This window comes from Giraffa tippelskirchi, chromosome 4 (genome assembly GCF_054371585.1).
Source record: "Giraffa tippelskirchi isolate mGirTip1 chromosome 4, T2T-mGirTip1v1.2.pri, whole genome shotgun sequence".
NCBI classification, from domain to species: Eukaryota; Metazoa; Chordata; class Mammalia; order Artiodactyla; family Giraffidae; genus Giraffa; species Giraffa tippelskirchi.
The window spans coordinates 87,409,848-87,426,881 of NC_137278.1; the positions used below are offsets into that span (position 1 = coordinate 87,409,848).

The 17,034-nt window shown below is 45.9% G+C and overlaps 1 protein-coding gene across 7 annotated transcripts in view; it reads left to right on the top strand.

The window, feature by feature from the left end:
* XDH (xanthine dehydrogenase) overlaps window positions 1-10,947 on the top strand; it is a 70,277-nt gene extending 59,330 nt beyond the window's left edge. For all 7 annotated transcript variants that reach the window (XM_081590337.1, XM_081590335.1, XM_081590339.1 and 4 more), the window contains exons 31-36: window positions 817-869; window positions 4,396-4,510; window positions 5,151-5,216; window positions 6,835-7,023; window positions 8,553-8,729; window positions 10,347-10,947. In XM_081590337.1, the coding sequence (XP_081446463.1) occupies window positions 817-869; window positions 4,396-4,510; window positions 5,151-5,216; window positions 6,835-7,023; window positions 8,553-8,729; window positions 10,347-10,397 (651 nt within the window). In that variant the 3' untranslated portion in view covers window positions 10,398-10,947. The remainder of the gene's footprint in view (window positions 1-816; window positions 870-4,395; window positions 4,511-5,150; window positions 5,217-6,834; window positions 7,024-8,552; window positions 8,730-10,346) is intronic.
* The last annotated feature ends 6,087 nt before the right edge of the window (window positions 10,948-17,034 follow it).

A 17,034-nucleotide genomic window follows, 5' to 3' on the forward strand; every position in this document is an offset into this window, starting at 1 on the left:
TTGTCAGCAGAGTGATGTCTCTGCTTTTTAATACACTGTCTAGGTTTGTCATAGCTTTCTTCCAAGGAGCGAGCATCTTTTAATTTCATGGCTGAAGTCACTGTCTGCAGTGACTAAAGAGATATAATGGATGGAGAGGTGGACAACTTTATTAATAGAACACAAGGCTAATATGTTAAGTAAGGAATGAGCATTGTACAGAGTTGCTGTTGTAATGGCCAGAGTAGGGAGTCTTCACAGGAGAGGTGGATGAAGAGGCAAGCTTGAGCTGATTGTTGAGGGAAGAAAGGGATTTGGACAGATACAGCAGAGGAAGCACATAAATGAAGGTGCAGAAGTGTAGGGATGAGAAGGATTGGGAGAGAGTTAACCCTGGAGTTTTGATTGAAGTAGCAACGATGTGTGTGTTACTGAAAGCCAGAGAGGACTGGAATCCTTACTGTCAGGGGTTTGCTCAGTGGCTGTGTACACAATGTGGAATCATGGAAAGCTCTAGAGTAGGTGAGTGACAAGGACTGTGTGGTATTTTAAGATGATCCCTCTGACTGGACTGGGCTACATGGCAGGGAGGGAGGTGTCTTGAGCCTGGAAGACCAGTTAAGAGACTACTGTGGTGATCCAGGCTTCAGATGACCAGGGCCTAGTGCAGGGGGTGGTGGTGAAGAGCAGGAGGTGCCATGTGGAAGCGAGAGTCACTATTGAAAAAAAGCCAATCAGCTTCCAGGTGAGGAAGAGGAGCTCATGAAAGCTTAGTGCCGGGCCGGGGTTTCTGGAAGCCATGCTTCCCCCTTCCTGATGGCCGTTCCCTCTCCTCAGGTCATGGCTGCCTACCAGAATAGTGTGAGCTTGTCTACCACTGGGTTTTACAGGTAAGTAAGGTGCTGACCTTGCCCTCTCACAATGTGTTGTCATCCTAACTTCTGCAGGCCCCTCCAGCACTGCGCTCTGTCAGCCTTTGGTCAGGAGAGAGCAGATCCACCAAAATGCTTCTCTCTCCAATGGACTTCTACTAACTTCAGTGTATTGAAGATGCCCTGATGAAATACATGAGCTTACCAAACTATGTGCCAAAAGCATGAGCTGTCATATCAAAAGACCTCTGTTCTAGTTCTGGTTTTAAAGTGTACTATTCCACTTGAGAAGTCACTGGTCCCTCTCTGAACCTGACTCCTCTTTTATGACATAATGAGTCCATCACCAGCCATGCCCCTCAACATTCTCCTGTAAGAACCAGGGGCGTCTGGTTTTCTAAGGGTTACCCATGTGTGTTACTTTGTGCTATGCGTCAGATTGCTTTAAGCAGGCTCTCCTGCAAAAGAATGAGAGGAGGATCTAGAGCACGTACGTGGTCTTGTTACAAAATGTAGCGTGGAAATTAAAATGAGATTTAGAAAAAAGCACGTGTCTTCTACAACTTGAAAATTCAGTGAGACCTTGTTTCAACAAAGACTCTGCCTGTCTGATCTAGAAGCTGTGAAAAGAAATGATCATATTTACTGTTAGCCATAATGTTTTAGCTTTCTCTGGGAAATCTAACTAGGATCTTTTCTTTCACGGATCAGTGGACATGGAAAGTAGTTCAATGTTTGCTTTAAAAGGTCTTTTGTGAAAATTTATAAATATATAGAATATATATGTAATGTAAATACATACATGTATTTTTTAGGGCAAAGCAATGTTTTGCCAGTGCCCCCTGGTTATGTAATATTTGACCTACACAAACAGAAGCTAATGAAGATTTTCTCATAAGTTCCTATTTCATTGTTAGAGTTTATAGAACTGGAGTTTTATCAGGGAACACTCAGATGAACTTGATGAGGTTAGAGGTCAAAGAACGTGGCCATCTCTTGGGAGAAGCCTTTTCCCTCATCCCTGTATTGGTTTTGTTTTCATGCAAATTCTTATCACATCAGCTCACATTATTATTTCTGTGTAAGGTATAGAATAGCTGAAGTACAGAGTGCTGTAAACAGAGAATGCACACACACAACCAATGTAACTCATGCAAAATTGGAATCATAGTATAAGGTATTCAGGATTGAAGAAAAATGTCATGTTGATATTTGGCAGAAAACAACAAAATTCTGTAAAGCAATTATCCTTCAATTAAAATAAACAAATTAAAAAAAAGAAATGAACCAAGTCTAAAATCTAACACCAAATGTTAGGATAAACTTACTAATAAACTTTTAAAAAGGAACAGAAAAAAAAGAAAAAGAATGTAAAAAAGAACATCTGCTTTTTTTAACAACTGTTTGCTCAAATCATCTGTTGAAACTTAGGAGGGGTCCATAGACAAAAAAGATCTTCAGGACCCAGATAATCACAATGGTGTGATCACTCACCTAGAGCCAGACATCCTGGAATGTGAAGTCAAGTGGGCCTTAGAAAGCATCACTACGAACAAAGCTAGTGGAGGTGATGGAATTCCAGTTGAGCTATTTCAAATCCTTAAAGGTGTTGCTGTGAAAGTGCTGCACTCGATATGCCAGCAAATTTGGAAAACTCAGCAGTGGCCACAGGACTGGAAAAGGTCAGTTTTCGTTCCAATCCCAAAGAAAGGCAATGCCAAACAATGCTCAAACTACCGCACAATTGCACTCATCTCACATGCTAGTAAAGTAATGCTCAAAATTCTCCAAGCCAGGCTTCAGCAATACGTGAACCGTGAACTTCCAGATGTTCAAGCTGGTTTTAGAAAAGGCAGAGGAACCAGAGATCAAATTGCCAATATCCGCTGGATCATCAAAAAAGCAAGAGAGTTCCAGAAAAACATCTATTCTGCTTTATTGACTATGCCAAAGCCTTTGACTGTGTGGATCACAATACACTGTGGAAAATTCTTCAAGAGATGGGAATACCAGACCATCTGACCTGTCTCTTGAGAAACCTGTATGCAGGTCAGGAAGCAACAGTTAGAACTGGACATGGAACAACAGACTGGTTCCAAATAGGAAAAGGAGTACGTCAAGGCTGTATATTGTCCCCCTGCTTATTTAACTTCTATGCAGAGTACATCATGAGAAACGCTGGGCTGGAAGAAACACAAGCTGGAATCAAGATTGCCGGGAGAAATATCAATAACCTCAGATATGCGGATGACACCACCCTTATGGCAGAAAGTGAAGAAGAACTAAAGAGCCTCTTGATGAAGGTGAAGGAGGAGAGTGAAAAAGTTGGCTTAAAGCTCAACGTTCAGAAAACTAAGATCATGGCATCTGGTCCCATCACTCCATGGGAAATAGATGGGGAAACAGTGGAAACAGTGTCAGACTTTATTTTTTTGGGCTCCAGAATCACTGCTGATGGTGACTGCAGCCATGAAATTAAAAGACGCTTACTCCTTGGAAGGAAGGTTATGGCCAACCTAGATAGCATACTTAAAAGCAGAGACATTACTTTGCCAACAAAAGTCCGTCTAGTCAAGGCTATGGTTTTTCCAGTGGTCATGTATGGATGTGAGAGCTGGACGGTGAAGAAAGCTGAGCGCCGCAGAATTGATGCTTTTGAACTGTGGTGTTGGAGAAGACTCTTGAGAGTCCCTTGGACTGCAAGGAGATCCAATCAATCCATCCTAAAAGAGATCATCCTGGGTATTCATTGGAAGGTCTGATGTTGAAGCTGAAGCTCCAATACTTTGGCCACCTCATGCGAAGAGTTGACTCATTGGAAAAGACCCTAATGCTGGGTAGGATTGGGGGCGGGAGGAGAAGGGGACGACAGAGGATGAGATGGTTGGATGGCATCACCGACTCGATGGACATGGGTTTGGGTAGACTCCGGGAGTTGGTGATGGACAGGGAGGCCTGGCGTGCTGCAATTCATGGGGTCGCAGAGAGTCGGACACGACTGAACTGAACTGAACTGATAGATGAAGAGTAATACCAGGTGGCTGCACCCATGTTGGCACGGGTTACTGATCTTGTTACCTTTCACCTTGAGAAAGGTGAGCAGCCCCAGATGAGCTTGTATGAACAGCCCAGGAGCCAACCTAGAAGGAACCTTTGGTTCTGAGATCTTGAATTCTAATTCAGTAGATCCTTTGGAGTGTGACTTGCACGTCCTTCATGAGCTCAGGCAAACCTGTCACCTCTGTTTCTGTCACATAAAGGCTGGCATGCTGGGACCCTGCACCACTCGGCTCTGCAGAATGATTCATATGAAGGCCATTGGCAAAATGGAGCAGAGACACGGGGCAAGATGCTCGGGCATGCAGGGGTTTCACGGACAGGTTCAAAGTGTTCAGAACTCATGGACTTTTTAAAGAACAGCTGAATAAAAAGATAAAGCCTTTAGGGTCTTAAGATTTTATGGGACAAGCTGTTTGTATGTGTATGAGTTGGCAGGGGGGACATGTCCATCTTATTCATATGTGACATTTTCTCTTCTCCCCAGCACACCCAACCTTGGCTACAGCTTTGAGACCAACTCAGGGAATGCCTTCCACTACTTCACCTATGGGGTGGCTTGCTCAGAAGTGGAAATTGACTGTTTGACAGGGGATCATAAGGTGAGAAATTTGCAAAACTTTAGTATGAAAGGGTAAAAGAGAAACATCTAAAACTGTAATACAAAGAGCAGAGGAGTGAACTTTCTGGTTGTGAAAATAATGTGCTAAATCATGGCTTGGCAAACTTCCTGTAAAAAACCAGAAAGTAAATATTTTAGATTTTCTGGGCCACAGAGACTCTTCTTCAGTTATTCCACTCTATCTTGTAGTGTGAAAACAGATATGAATGTATGCAAAGAAATGAGCGTGAATGTGTTCCCACAATATGTAATTTATGCACCTGGAATGTGAATTTCATATTGTTTTCATGTCACAACATATTCTTCTTATTTTTGTCAGTCATTTAAAAACATGAAAACCATTATTAGCTCACAAGTTCCACAAAAGCAGAGGATGGGCTTGGTTCAGCCCATGGAATGTAAGCCTTCCTTACATGATCGATCTGGACTCAGATTCAAAGCCCCAGGAACCTGGGGGCCTGCGCTTCCTACTCACACTGCTGCCTGAGGGTGCCTGGAGCCCTCTGCTTGGGAAAGAACTATTCAGGTTGCTCTTAATGACCTAAGGGTTGCCACGACCCATCTATCATTCCATACATCCCTTTCTTCTCAAACTGCTTTTGTTTTGCTATCCATTCTAGAACCTCCGCACAGACATTGTCATGGATGTTGGCTCCAGTCTGAACCCTGCCATCGATATTGGACAGGTAAGACTCCTGGGGGATCAGGGTGGTGAGGGACTTGGCCACTAATGTGCCCCACTGCTCCTAGGATCCCTGGCCACAGTGTCTCACCCGCTGTTATTTTTAAGGAAGTCTGAGCATGGTGCCAGGTGAGTCCCCTGAGAGTGGGATTTAGTGGATGAGAGTCCACCCAATTCCTGAGGCAGAAGACAAATCCACATGGATAAACTTGAAAAAGGCATTCACACGGCAGAAAGCAAAATGATGGGCAGTGGGAATACTGAATGTTCGAACACACATATGTGCATGCACACACATATGCACACATGCATAGTTTGAGAGGGAGCATGGAGGGGGAGTGAAGATTGAGTTTGGGTTCAATGTGCAGGCAGTGGGGTCTCAGGCCAGAGTCATTTTCTCCCTCTTTATTCCTCTTCCACTGAGGATGGTTGTTATACTCTAGAAAGTAAATGCTACCAAGCCTGGGGTGGTGGAGGGTCTTGGGAGCAAAAGACACAGATTCTAGCAAGAGGAATAAAGTGATGGCTGGAAGAAAATCACTTTGGGAAAATATGTGAGTATTGAGCAGAGCAGGTAGAACAGAGTCAGAGGGAGGAATCAAGAACCGATGTATTGAACATGTGGTAGAAAAGGTTCGTTGTATTTCCCAAAACTGGATAATCACTGAGTATATAGAAACTTAGTCATAAATCTGTTTATTAAGTCATTGAACAACGGTGTGGGGACCCCCTCCTATGGGCAGGCACTGAGCTTGGCATAGCAGACACAGAGATGCTCAGCGTCTGGTCTCCCTCTGAACACACTTGTTTAACTGTGATGGTGCCATATACCATGATTCTGAGCAGTGAGTCTGGGAGAGCAGACACGTGGGCCAGCAGAGCGTGGCATGTGCCCTTCAAGAGATCTGTGAGCTACAGCAGGGGCCATCTTCTCCCAGAGGGCAGGCAGGACTGGGAGTTCAAAAAGCCTGGAATCTACTAACCAAGAAAGTCCTGTCTTGTGCCGTGTACTTAGTTGCTCAGTCATGTCCCACTCTTTGCAATCCCGTGGACTGTGGCCTTCCAGGCTCCTCTGTCCATGGGGATTCTCCAGACAAGAATACTGGAGTGAATTGACATGCCCTCCTCCAGGGGATCTTCGCAATCCAGGGGTTGAACCTGTCTTGTGGGGCTGCCACAAAGTGCATGGTCCCTCTCAGTACACAGCGGGTAGTGGTCCCCTGAGGAACACCCTCAGCCACCATTACCCCACAAGCTCACTTCTCAGCTCGGGGGTGCCGTTTCTCCTGTGGCATCACGGAAGGAACATCTGCATCGGCCCCAAAGTAGGTTTCATAGGAAATTATGCCTACCACCGCATATCCCCTCCTGGAGCCACTGACAAGTTCTGAAACTGATTTCAGTGTCCGTGCGTTTGCTCTGCCTACACCAATGCTGGCAAAGGCCCAGATCAGTTATCCCAGGCTGGGGCAGGAGCCAGGGAAGGAAGCAGTAGGGGGCTGTTTTCAGCTTCTCTCCAGTTCCCTGGGCAGGTGGGGCTTGGAGCCTGCTGTAGGAAGAAGCACCTGTCTTTGGGTCGGCGGCGGGAGGCAAGGTAGCCATAGTTTCTGTCTGTCCTGCAGGTGGAAGGGGCATTTGTCCAGGGCATGGGCCTCTTCACCATGGAGGAGCTACACTACTCCCCTGAGGGGAGCCTGCACACCCGTGGCCCCAGCACCTACAAGATCCCCACATTTGGGAGCATCCCCACGGAGTTCAGGGTGTCCCTGCTTCGCGACTGCCCCAACAAGAAGGCCATCTATGCCTCCAAGGTACCGTTGCCCTGGGTCTGTGCTGCCTTCCAGTCTGCACTGTGGGAAACCACCTGCCATGTGGGTCTGCAGGGAGCTTGCATGGAAGAGAGAGGGAGGGGCCTGACAGGAGCCTAGGGGCGACGATGAGCAGGGGGCCAGGGGTGGGGTGGTAGGGTGGAGCAGACCTGCCTGGGAGCATAGGGCACTGGGTTGAGGATGACACCACCTGCTTGTCATTTAAGCCAGATTTTGAGGTGCACTCACAGGGATTCCTTAGTTCAGTCTTATAGGTCAAGTCCTGACCTACACCCACATCTCAGGTGTGCATCCCTGAGGCTTGGTCCCAGAGATGCTCTCGCTGGTCCTGCACCCCTGTCGTCTCATGAGAATCAGCCCATTCCCCGGTGCACACATTTTCACCTCCCTCAGTGACCGCCACTAGACCTTAAGGCTTGATCAGCATGCCTGGATGGTTATAACTACCCTCTGTTTCCTCCATGTCCCCAATAAGTATGAAAAACAGTTAATTAAAATTCATTAAACTGATTGATACAGTTGTTGGTCGAAGAAGGAAGACAGATAATTACTTGTAATCAATAAGACACATCTCAGCTTACTTTCCTGTGGGAGGGCCTGGGACACTCGTGGTCCTTGCCATCTGCTCTCACACTTTAGCATGCGTCAGGTCACTGGGGGCCCAGGATAAAAAGGTAGCTCCATGGGACTCACCCTTAGAAATTTTGATTTGGTAGGTCTAGGGTAGGGTCCTGAAACCTGCATTTAAAAATATATATATTTATTTATATTTGGCTGCCTTGTGTCTTTGTTTCTGAGGCCCCGAACTCAAGCTTTCTCTCATTGCAGAGAGTGGGGGCTGCTCTGCCTGCAGTGCCTGGGCTCTAGAGGGCAGGCTCAGTGACTGTGTTGCATGGGCTTAGTTGCCCCACAGCATATGTGATCTTCCCAGACCAGGGATGGAACCCGTGTTCCCTGCACTGGTGGGGGATTCTTAACCACTGGACCACCAGGGAAGCCCAGGCCTGCATTTTTAACAAGTTTCCCTGCTGACTCTGATATGGGCAGTAGAGACTGTGCTTTGGGGGATGAAACCACCTTTGCTAGAAAATAGTTTCCATCCTGTTGGTCATGATGCCTCTTTTTCAGCAACTTGTAAGCATAATTATGGTGACTGTAGATATTGGTGACAGAGTTGCAGGTAGATTATACCCTGAGGTTTATTGCTCTGAAGAAAGGGTCAGATTTTTTTTTTTGGTCTGTAAAATATAATGCTCTATATAACTTTTAATGGTCCATTATATTTGCATGATGTCATCAGAGAAAATCACACAGTGAAATTTAAAAGACATGTGCTCACAAGGAGGAATCATTTATTAGACTGCTTGTTCTCAGCCCCTGTTTAATTTTGAGCCCTTGCCTTGCTCTGTGTGGCCTAGTGCGGGTTGGGGTCACCAGGGCCTCCAGCCCTGCAGTTGTGGAGGCTGGGCCCCCCCCGATCCCCTGCCTGTGCTCTGCTCTTGTCCACTCAGGCGATCGGGGAGCCACCCCTCTTCCTGGGCGCCTCCACCTACTTTGCCATCAAGGATGCCATCCGTGCGGCTCGAGCTCAGCACACAGATAATAACACGAAGGAGCTCTTCCGGCTAGATAGCCCTGCCACCCCGGAGAAGATCCGCAATGCCTGCGTGGACAAGTTCACCACCCTGGTACGAGGGCCCCGCAGTCCAGGGAGGTGGGGCCACAGGCCGGGGAAAGTTCTGCTGCAGAGGGAGGGCTGAGATGTTAGGCTGTCTCTCAGCCTTCCTGTATGTTAGGCTGGGAAGCCATGGGTTCATACTGCCTTCTGCCATGAGGCACCTCCTCCAACTTACAGGAAGATAACAAGAATCTCCTTAAAGCTACAGCTTGGGCTGGGCCTCCTGAGAGGAAGGAGGGCTGTGTGATGCAGTTATCACCCACTGATTTCATTATTTCCATAAAGATGAGGGTAATGGATAAAACTTCAGAAGAGCCTGATCTTTAGTGTCCACCGCTGGCGTTTTTGAGACCCTTCTTTGTTAAAGACAGTGTGTGAGGTACTAAGGAGACAGAGAGGGAAAAAAATGAATTTGTGAGATGGAGCACATTTGTTCTGTGATGCCCCTGTGCCATGCTGATACCGGGGATGCCTAGGTGCCCTGGAAGACATTGCAGCGTTTTAGGACACCAGCTGATTGCCCTGTGTGGTGACTGGTTACTGCCTTGGAGGTATGTGTAGCAGGGAACTCCATGGTCACTGAAATCATTTGGGGAAGTCCCTGTGTGATACTTGTGGGGGACAATGCCTGGTGAAAGGAGACTGTGCCAGGACAGATTTGCCCACTGTCAGAGCCTCAGAAGCAGCCCAGTCTCTGAGTTGGGCTGAGTGGGCTTTGCACTCACTCTCCAATGGCTTTTGCAGCCTCTGTTGAGTTAGCAGAACTAGATTCTTCCTGATACCCAAGTTGGATCTCCTCCTGGGTATTTGATAGGAAATTTGATAGACATTTTGGGTTTCAGAGGGGGAAGGTACAGGAGAGTCCCTGGGGACAGGCAGATCTACAGTCAGCACAGAGGGTGAGGGAGGCGGATGGGTCTCCAGTCAGGCAGCCCTTCAGGTTTTGCAATAGCTTTAGCTTCAGGGTGAGACACACACATACCATGTGCAGGGCTCCCAGGCAGTAAGGATGCCTACAACTGTGCAGCAACCTCACTGTAGCCCAGAACCTTCCCACCATGGCCTCGGGGCTGACAGTAACCCAAACCCACCTTCTCTGAGAGCAGAGCTGCTGCATGACTCCCAGTAAGCTCACAGAGATTGCAAAGTTAGCTCCTTGCAAACCATCTGATGCAGAAGTCAGTGATCTGATGCAGAAGTCCGTGATCTGATGAGCCCCTCCCTCTGAGGCCCTGGACTCAAGCAAAGATTCTAACCCAAGTACCTTGGCTATGCTGCAACACAGCAGTGATTTAAAATCCCTGCTATGGATTTTCATGAGCAGCTGATCCATGAGCCAATTGGGCTTTTGAAGGACTGTTGAGTGCCATGTGAGAAAGGACCACTTCTGTATCTGGTCATCCCTGTATCTCCAGAGTCTGCCACAGTGCTTGACACATGAAACACGTACAGTGAAAATTAGTGAATGATCAGGATATTATGGGGTCCTGCCCTGGAGGCATTCCCCACAGCCAGGACTGCAGAGCGGTGTTTGGTCTTGGCGTGGTGGTTGGCAGTGATGGGATGTGGCACAGTGTCCTGAGCTGTAGGAAGACCCTTCAATCAGTTCTCCATTGTTCCTTCCTAGTGTGTCACTTCTGTACCAGAAAACTGTAAACCCTGGTCTCTGAGGGTCTGAAGAAGAAGCCCCATAGGAGTCTTCTTATGCTACCCTGGGGATTCCATGGAAGATGGAACCTGCCCTGCAGAAAATGAATCTGTGAAAGTTTCAGGATGACAGAGGTGTTATTCCTCAGGATGGTGGTTGGAAGAACACTGAATGGATCAGAAGATTTTGATAAAAATATGATTTATAATCATGATGATAAGCAAATTCAAAACTACTAGGCATAAATGGCTAATAGGCAATTTAGCATCACTTCATGTCTGTTTTAATCACGTATTTGAAATAAGTGTAGGAAGGATTTGTGCTGTGTCCCAACTCCATGGATAGCTTGTATACGCTTAAGTGTTAACAGCATCTTTCCTTCAAAGAATATTCTCACATGCCTGCAGAAGCCTAAAACAAAAACTCTAAGTCTGTGTGTCTTCCTCAAAAAGCCTTTCCTTTGATTCAATAAACATCATATTATAACCTCAGATCCATACTCAGATTTGCAGTGGGACAGTGGGCTGCAATTCAAACCTCTGACCACTTCATTGGAAAGAATAAAGAGAGAAATTCATTATTTGAATTGTCTTCTTTAAAAACATTTTTTTAATTTACTTATTTGGTGCTCCGAGCCTTGGTTGTGATACACAGGATCTTTTAGTTGCTGCATGTGGGACCTAGTCCCCTGATCAGGGATCGAACCCAGGTTCCCTGCATTGAGAGTGCAGTCTTAGCCACTGGACCACCAGGAAAGTCCCATGAATTTAATCTTCTTAAGTTGCATAAAGTAAGATTAATCTATAAAAGCAAAAGCCAACCAACCCAATTATTCAGCACCTGCAATGTGCCAGTTTCTTTCTCTTCCTCTGCATTAAGAAAAGATCGGGCTTAAAAATCTTCAATTGAAGCCAGTAGTTCCCATCTAGAAATGAGGCTGCTCAAATTAAGGTCAGCTGGAGAAAAAACAGCCAAGGAACCTGAGTTCTCATGCCAGCTGTTTCTCTGTCTTTGTGACCTTAAGGCTGTCACTTCCCTTTTCTGTGCTTCATTTTACTGCAAAATGAAAGGACTGGACTGGAATACTCTCTTCAAGTCTTCAGATCTAAAAGTCTATAAATATATGACCTGAAAACTCCAGTTATTTAAGAGATCTGCAGGGGCTCAGAGACATGACTCCTTTACTATGATGTGCTGCCTGGGTTTAGATTCCCCCAAGTTCCTAAGGTTGAAAAGAGAACAGGAGAAAGGCAGGTATTCCTGCTGCTGGCTCTGACGGGTGATTTCATCACTATCTCGTGCTGATGGACAGTGTCGCCAGGTCATGTGCCTTCACTGTGTAAATATCCAATGTTCTACTGGATGGGGTCCACGGTTCTGGCCTGGAAGGACTGTGGAAACCATGCAGTTGAGCCCAGTTCTTGATGTTACTAATAAATGAAACTGTCAGCTAGTTGGCACGTGAGAAATGCTTATTAATCATCATAATAAGAACAAATGCTGACATCTGCCATATATTAACCAGTCTGCATTGCTAGGGAATGCACACACCAAACTCACACGTGCACACACATACACACATGCACTTCCCTACAAAATTCCTTTCCTCAGAATATTCTGGATTGTTCACAGCATGGTTAAAACTGAAGCGCTTTAGAATAACACCAGTATTTGCATTGAGATCTGCACAGATCTGTTTCATTGATTTTCTGGAATATTCTATTAGGGTATGGTTAGGATATAGGACATGGCCTGAAACTGAGACAGGTCAGCTGTTAATCGTGAGGCTCTCAGGGCTGAACAACGACGGTGAATTCCCTTCTGAGCTTAGGAACAGAGGCAAGGCAGGGTGGTCGTGAAAAGCAAACAGGCAAGTGCTCTGTGAGCTCTACTAAGTCACTGTGCAGTTCCAAGCTGTTGCCCTCCTCAGACACCTGGCCTTGCCTTGCTGTCTTCCTCTGTAAACTGCTTCAACTTGAGGGTCCTTGAGCTTGGGATGCCAGCATTGCCTGCAGTATCACACTGCAGCCGGCAGAGGGCGGTGGAAGACCAGACGTGAGACCATCCTCTCCAGCGGGCCCAGCAGCATGGCCATCTGCTATGGGTTAGATTCTAGGCAGCTTATTTAGTGTCTCAGAGTAGACCTGACACCTCCAAAGTTCTCTTCAAGAGCCGGATTTGAAGCTGACTTAGGGTTTCAGACTGACAAAAATCTCAAAGGAGCTCAGAAGATGGGGCTCAGCTATGGGAGTCTGAGCTTCAGGTAAACAGCTGGCGGGGGAAGGCAGGTCTTACTTTCTTAGTATCTGCAACTTGTCAGGTGCCAGTTTTCACATTTTACTTGTACGTGTGTGCTCAGTCGTGTCTGATTCTTTGCGACCCCATGGACTGTAACCCACCAGGCTCCTCTGTGCGTGGGATTTTCCAGGCAAGAATACGGGAGTGGGTTGCCATTTCCTCTTCCAGGGGATCATCTGAACCCAGGGATTGAACCTGAGTCTCCTGCATCTCCTAAATTGGTAGGTGGATTCTTTACCTCTGAACCACCTGGGAAGCCCTTTTACTTATGAAATCTCATTTAATCATCCCAGCGGCCTTAGGAGGTAGCACTTTAATCTCTATAACAACATGAAAAAGAAATTCTACACACAGCTGTGCAGAGGGATTACTCATGGGCATTGACTCCTGGAAAACAGGCTGCGACTGGGCCATGCGACTGGGGAAACCTGGCATATACTGGGCGTCGATCTGCCTGTCAGAGTGGACCCATGCTACCCTGGCTCCCAGAGGTTGGTGGAGGCCCCTGAGTGCCTATCTATTCGCCTGTGCTTTGGGCAGTTTAGGACTCTTGTGATGACTTGGCCAAGTTGTGGACTGTTGTCAGAGGCAGCTGATAACTTCCTTCTACTCCAGTTAAGATGGCTGGGAAGCCAGGACAAGAGGACAGGATGGATGGAGGTTGAGGAGGAACTCCGGGCAAGGGATAAGGGCAGAAATCGTCCTAGCTGATTGATTTACAACTGGGAACATCCCTGAGCCCATGATATTTTTATCTTTAGCGAAGGGGGAGCCTGGACCATTCCTGCCGCTGCCTGTTTTAGGTCCTGGGACAAAACTCTTTGGAACACACAGCTTCCTTGATCTGCTGAGGCTTGAAGTCACTCTGGGGCCCCCAGGCTCAGTGACTTGTCCTTGTCTCTGTTCTGGACTGGGGGAGAGCATGATTCCAAGACAGGAGACAGATCCTGGGACATTCTTGTCACCTGATACAAAGCAGCCCACCAGAGGGAATGGAAATGTCAGGAACTACCCAGAGGGTTTGGGCATCGTCTCTGTCCTAGAACGGGCCTGGGCCTGACCTTGCACAATCCTCTAGACTGATTCACATCCTAGAACTGGAAAGGCCCTGGGAACCATCAGACTCAAGCTTTTTGTTTAAGAGCCGAGAATCATAAACCCTGAGAGGATAACTAACTTGTCTAGGGTCCCACAGCCCTTTAGTGGGAGAGACAGGCTAATATGACAAGACTGCCTGAATCCTGGTCCAGGTGCTTTAAACTAAATCGTACACCCACTAGTGGAGTGAGCCCTCTCTTAGGCAACCTCAGATTGTGGGAGACATGCTAGAAATCTAGTCATGTGGGTGGGAAGAAGATATGGAGAGCTTGGAGCCCAGGAATACCTCGCTCATCTGTGCTCTAGGATAGGATGCTGCAATGGGAATCCTTCTGAAGCTCTCCAAGTGGGACCAAACAGTAAGTGTGAAACATCCCCTTGTTCCAAATGAGGGGCTAAGTCACGTATGCGAGACTTGCAGAAGGGATGGCTGAAACTGACTTTGCCGCTTTTAGCTCATGACCTACTTCAGGGAATAAAGAAATGAAATACAGAGTTTGAGAGACTGGAGGGAGAGGATGTCTGAAGCTCTTTGAAGAGGGCAAGATGTATGTCCTGTCTGTTAAAGAGAAGGGAAGGAGCGGGGGAAGAGGGTAGGGAGAGAAAGAGAGAGGAAGATTGTGTATGAGGCAGGGTTTCCCCTCATTAGGCCAGGAGAGGGGGAGCTTCACGGGGGTGCACTCAGAGACCCAATCCTGAGAGCTGCTTGAGTGGCTGTGATTGGATCAGCCCGAGGCACAGAGCTGCAAGAAGAAGGGGGTGAGAGCGAGTTACACATCCTCCAGTGTTCGGGCAAGGATACCAGTTGTGGCCACACTGGAGGGAGCCACCCACGAGGACTGCCTGGAGGGGGAGATGGAATCCCAACAGAGGGAGGGGCCGTTTTATGCCCAGGATCAACTTGCTCCAGTGGCTATGAGAAATGCCACATATCCCTGCCTGCCTTCTCTGTTCCAACCTGATCTCCACTACCACACTCCTTACTCCCAACGCAGATCTTTCACCAGGGAGGAAGGTAGCAGGGCTCTCCACTGTGCCTCTGTGATGGCTGGTGCCTGATACCTGGAATCTCTCACTCAGAAATCTTCCCTGAGAGACAGCCCTGGGAGGAGGCTTAGGGGCAGCAGTGCCCAGGCTTCTCCGCTTACTCTGATGTGCTCAGAACATCAGTCTAGGAGCACAGAGTGTGTTTCTGAGAATCCGGGCAGCTTGTGGCTTGCTGCCCTCTCCCCCTGCCTCCCCATCTCCATCAGAGCCTAGCTGGAGTGGAGCCCAGGGCCCTTCCTCTGTGCAGCCAGTTGTCCTAATCATCAAGTGTTGAACTGACCCATGCGTGTGCCCTGTGTTCTTCCCATGAGATGGGTATTCCCTGGGGTCCTCCTGGCCGTGTGCCGTGCTGGGGGGGAGGCTGGACTGAGCACCTGTCCTGGGCAGTGGCACCAACATGCCTCAGGCAGCACTTGGCTGTTTAGGAACTGAGGGTGGGCGGGCCAGTTAGCTCCTCTGAACCTTCATCTTTTCATCTGTAAAATAAACTTGGATAATCATACCACTCCTGCAAGAAATTATTGTTTCCAAATGGACACCCATGAGGAATCTATCTCAGCATGGGAAATTGCCCTTCCTGCAATAAAATTATAAAGGTACTCAACTTTAATACCTGCTTCCAGTTCTTTATCAAACCAATATAATTATTTCATGCTATAGTTTCTTAAAGCATCTGTATGTATTGAGACAATTACACAAAAGTGTATCTGATTATAAACACAACCCTTGAAACATGACTAATAGACCAGACCAAGGTATCATCCTATGATTCTGTGAGAAAAACACAGATATGTCCAAAACACTTTTCATGAAATAGCTCTTCCTTTCCATGACTGCAACCAGAACTAAATACTGTGTATAGAAATTACTTGTGGTGATTAAAGCATCTGAGAATCTAGACTGATCATTACCATCGTACCGAGACAAACTCTATATGTAAACTCTGTGAAAATAAGTTCCTATGATGGGCTGATGGAAACCTCTAGGAGGGCTTTGTCTGTTACTCATCCACCCCGTTTCATCCACTCATTTAGCCATTCATTTGTTCCTTTATTCAAGAAGAATAAGATGATTTCTATTTAAAATAAGTATTTGGTTATCTATCTGCCTGTGACATTCTTTTCCTATAACAGATATTTGAAATTTAAGATGGTTCTCTTATTTTATTTAAATATAGATATTTCCGTTACTTTATATTTGTTCCAGTTATTAAGCAACTCCTTCAGCTCCACAATAACTCTTCTATCTGCTCAATAGAGCTGGGGCGAAACTGTGTAAACCACATTCTTGCTCTGTCTGCGCCTTCTGCTACAGTCTGCCAGCAGAGGGCAGTAGAGGGCGACTGTGGGGCTGGAGGAGGCGATGGAAGTGTGCTCCATTCTATTAATATTTGCTTCTTTTTAAAAAATTAAATTTATTTCTAAATGAAACAAAGATGAATATTTTTAATGATAAAAGGTACAAGTCACAAAGAAGACAGACATCATAAAACCATTTGACACCTAACAAAGAAACAGAGATACATAAAGCAATAATCAGAAGAAATATAGGGAAGAGAAAAAAATACAATCATAATGAGACATATTAACATTTCTCTGAGGATATTTTATCAAGTGTATAAAAAATAAATGAATAGGAGCATCTTGAATGATGCATTAATAATTTAAATTAATAGATTTCTACTTATATTAATTTATATTAATCTTACATCTTACATAAATATATTTAAAGTTTTGTATCTCATACGTTGTTATCAGATGTCCATAGGACATTTAGAAAAACTGGAAATAATATAAACATTACTAAATTTCAAAAAATAGAATTGTTTTGTGTGATTCAGTTATACATATACCATCTATCATTTTTGAAATTAAATTTCATATGTCACTACAAGACATTGACTATGGCTCCCTGTGCTACACAGTAAACCTTTGTTACTTGTTCCATATCTTTCTTTTTAAATTAGAAATCTAGCATCCTATTCACACTAAGTCAAACAACTGGAATCAAAATGTCATAAATTATTTAGTTAAGCAAAAAGTTATGTTTTCTAAAATATATATATTATACATATCATTTACATATATGTATACAAGAGCTTTTCTACTATGCTTGGTAAAGACATGAGAAAGAACATCAAAAAAAAAAAGAAGAGATGTAGAAATTGGAAAACATAAACTAAGTGAAATGGGAGCACTGAATATGAGATAGAAGAAGTGACGCA